The sequence below is a fragment of the Trichechus manatus genome, unplaced genomic scaffold (genome assembly GCF_000243295.1).
Source record: "Trichechus manatus latirostris isolate Lorelei unplaced genomic scaffold, TriManLat1.0 scaffold00035, whole genome shotgun sequence".
Taxonomy (NCBI): Eukaryota; Metazoa; Chordata; class Mammalia; order Sirenia; family Trichechidae; genus Trichechus; species Trichechus manatus.
In genome coordinates this window covers 936,115-939,022 of record NW_004443971.1, presented here as the reverse complement: position 1 = coordinate 939,022, position 2,908 = coordinate 936,115, and the positions used below count along the sequence as shown (strand labels likewise).

The following is a 2,908-nucleotide window of genomic DNA, read 5'->3' as shown; positions in this document are numbered from 1 at the left end:
TTATCATAATTATATCTATATTTATGACTACTTATTGTTAGAACCACCATTATACTGTAAACCACACAAAGTCAGGCTCTGTGGTTTACCTTGGATCATAACATAGATTGTAGCATATAGTAAATGTTCATTAGAAATATTAGTTTAATGGATAAATGAATTCATGAATTTTTTCCAAATACTTTGTAGCTATTAGTGAAGATTTCTCTCTATACCAGAATTTAAAAACAACTAAAATCTGCTTCTGTCACTGTTCCTTTCTGGTGTATTCCCTTTGTCATTCCTTTTTTTTTGACTTTTAGGCAACAACAAAGTCAATGTATGAAGCAAATTACTCTGTGGTTTCTGAATTTGTGTTCCTGGGACTTTCTACCTCTAGACCAATGCAGCATTTCCTCCTTACCTTCTCTACATTGTTTTATGTAACAATTGTTTTGGGAAACCTCCTGGTTGTGTTTACAGTGACGTTTGACTCTCATTTGCATTCCCCTATGTACTTCCTGTTAGCCAACCTCTCATTTATGGATTTGTGTTTTTCTACCTTAACGGTTCCTAGGATGATTTCTGACCTGTACTCTGGGCAAAACACCATATCATTCCAGGGATGTGTCATCCAGATTTTTGTACTTCATGTCCTGGGTGGATCTGAGATGGTGCTGCTCATAGCCATGGCCTTGGACTGTTATGTGGCTATATGTAAGCCCCTTCACTACTTGACGGTCATGAGTCCACAGATGTGCATTTGGCTTTTGGTTGGTGCTTGGGTTATTGGTCTCATTCACGCAGTGATCCAGCTAGCTTTTGTTGTCCATTTGCATTTTTGTGGCCCTAATGAGATAAACAGCTTTTACTGTGATCTACCTCAGTTTATCAAACTTGCCTGCACAGACACCTACAAACTGGAGTTTGTGGTTAGTGCCAACAGTGGGTTTATTTCCATGGGAACCTTCTTCTTATTGATTTTCTCCTACATCTTCATCCTGGTCACCTTATGGAAACAGTCTCCAGGTGGCTTTTCCAAGGCCCTTTCTACTTTGTCAGCTCACATCACTGTGGTGGTTTTGTTCTTTGGACCGTGCATCTTTGTCTATGTGTGGCCATTTCCCACAGTGCCCCTGGATAAGTTTCTTGCCATTTTGGACTTCATGATTACACCCATCCTGAATCCTGCCATCTACACATTGAGGAACAAGGACATGAAGATGGCATTGAGAAGACTGAGCACTCAACTTCTGAGTTTGAGGAAGATCTCCTAAAAAATTCATTAGTGCACCAGTGTTACTTTCTGCAAGCACTACTGTTAACACAAAGTTTAAAAGTTTATAGTACGTTGGGACAATTTATTGTCCTAAATTCAACTACTCAAAAAGCATACATAGTTTATTCCAAGTTAATGATCAAAGATTGTATCATATATTTAATTATTTATCTAATAATTTTATATAGTTATTAGATTTTAAAATACAGGAAATACACTTTTTGTGTGTCTGACATTTTGACTAGTTGATAGAACATCCTAAAGATTTTTACAAATTCCAAGCTATAGAGCTGTATTTGCAGAGCTACTGGTGGGTGCTGATATTTTCCTCTGTCATTGAATTGACAAACGTTCTCTTATAAAGGGAATAACTGGTTCTTATCATTGTTTTTCTTCAGCCAAGCAAATAGGCTCATGTTTTATGTTGGTTCAGGTTTACTATTCCTATTTTTTCTTCCCTTACTCTATATCTTATTTTAAGAAATGCACTCATGACTTCTGGGTAACATGGCGTTATAGTCAGAAGCACCACGCCATCCCTCCACAGCAAAGATCAGTAAAACTAAGTCAAACAGAGCCACACATCAATCCTGAAACCCTACACATCAAATGAACAGATAAAGAACTCAGCCAAGGGCAAAATGGAATAAGAAACTGACCAAGAACAGAGAACAAGGAGAGGTACATGCAGAACTCCCCTATCAGCTAATGCAGCACAGTTCCACCATCTTGGACTCCTATCAGAGACCAGCGAACAGGGCATACGAGAAAGCAGCTTCATGAAGCTTCCAGCAGGAGACAGATCAACCAGCTTGAGACCCCCTTTTAGCCAAGCAGTACTGTGTGGCTTGGAAGCTACTCCCTTACTCTGCACAGATGCACAGGGACCTCCCTGGGGGCATTTCTTTTTTCCTGTTTTTTGTTTCTCTGTTTTGTTTTATTCTCTCTCTTATTTCCTTTTTGTCTTTCTTCACTTCCAGTTTCTCGATTTATTAATTTTTTTCTTTTCCCTTTTTTTCCCATTTTTGTTTCTCTTCATTTCTCAGTCTCTCATCTCTCCACTCCAATAGCAAGCTCCCTTTCTACTCTTTTTTGTTTGTGTGTATGTTTTTGGCTCCTGTTCCTCTCTCCTCTCTCTCTTCTTTCCCATACCTATCTTAGCGCTACACATCACAATCTACCCTCTCCTTCCTGCCTACCTGGACAGTGCACTGAACATCACACTCCCAAGCAGCACAGGCGTGGCATACTGGAACCTGCTGTGCACTGATTCTTGGTCCACACTGTCAGCCCTGGTACATGTCACAAACAACCCATCCCAGCAACTCCCTTTCAGCTGGACTTCCTTGCTGTACCATACGTGATTGACCCTGCCCATTGGAGAAGGGGGTGAAAAGTACTGTGCCCACAGACAAGCAAACAACAAAGAATGCATAGCCCTCCTGCTCAGATATAACGAAATAAAATGAAAAGCAGGACAAAACAAACAAATCTACAATCAATAAACGAGAAAAATAACCACTGAATGCCCCCGAAGACAGCAGAAAATATCAAAACATTTACAAAAACAGGACAGGATGGCTCTAGTAGGCATCCAAAACAAAACACCAGATGAACTTCCAGTAGAAGAAAAGGCAATAGACCTAACTG

At 39.8% G+C, this 2,908-nt stretch overlaps 1 protein-coding gene across 1 annotated transcript; it reads left to right on the top strand.

Moving 5' to 3' along the window:
- The first annotated feature begins 314 nt into the window (after positions 1-314).
- On the top strand, positions 315-1,256 carry LOC101356542 (olfactory receptor 4F6-like). Its single transcript, XM_004375172.2, has one exon. The coding sequence runs from the start codon at positions 318-320 to the stop codon at positions 1,254-1,256; it is 939 nt and encodes a 312-aa protein (XP_004375229.1). The 5' UTR covers positions 315-317.
- The last annotated feature ends 1,652 nt before the right edge of the window (positions 1,257-2,908 follow it).

What these genes read in the sequence shown, in the direction of transcription:
- LOC101356542 (XM_004375172.2), top strand. Translation starts at nt 318, where the DNA reads ATGTATGAAGCAAATTACTCTGTGGTTTCTGAATTTGTGTTCCTGGGA.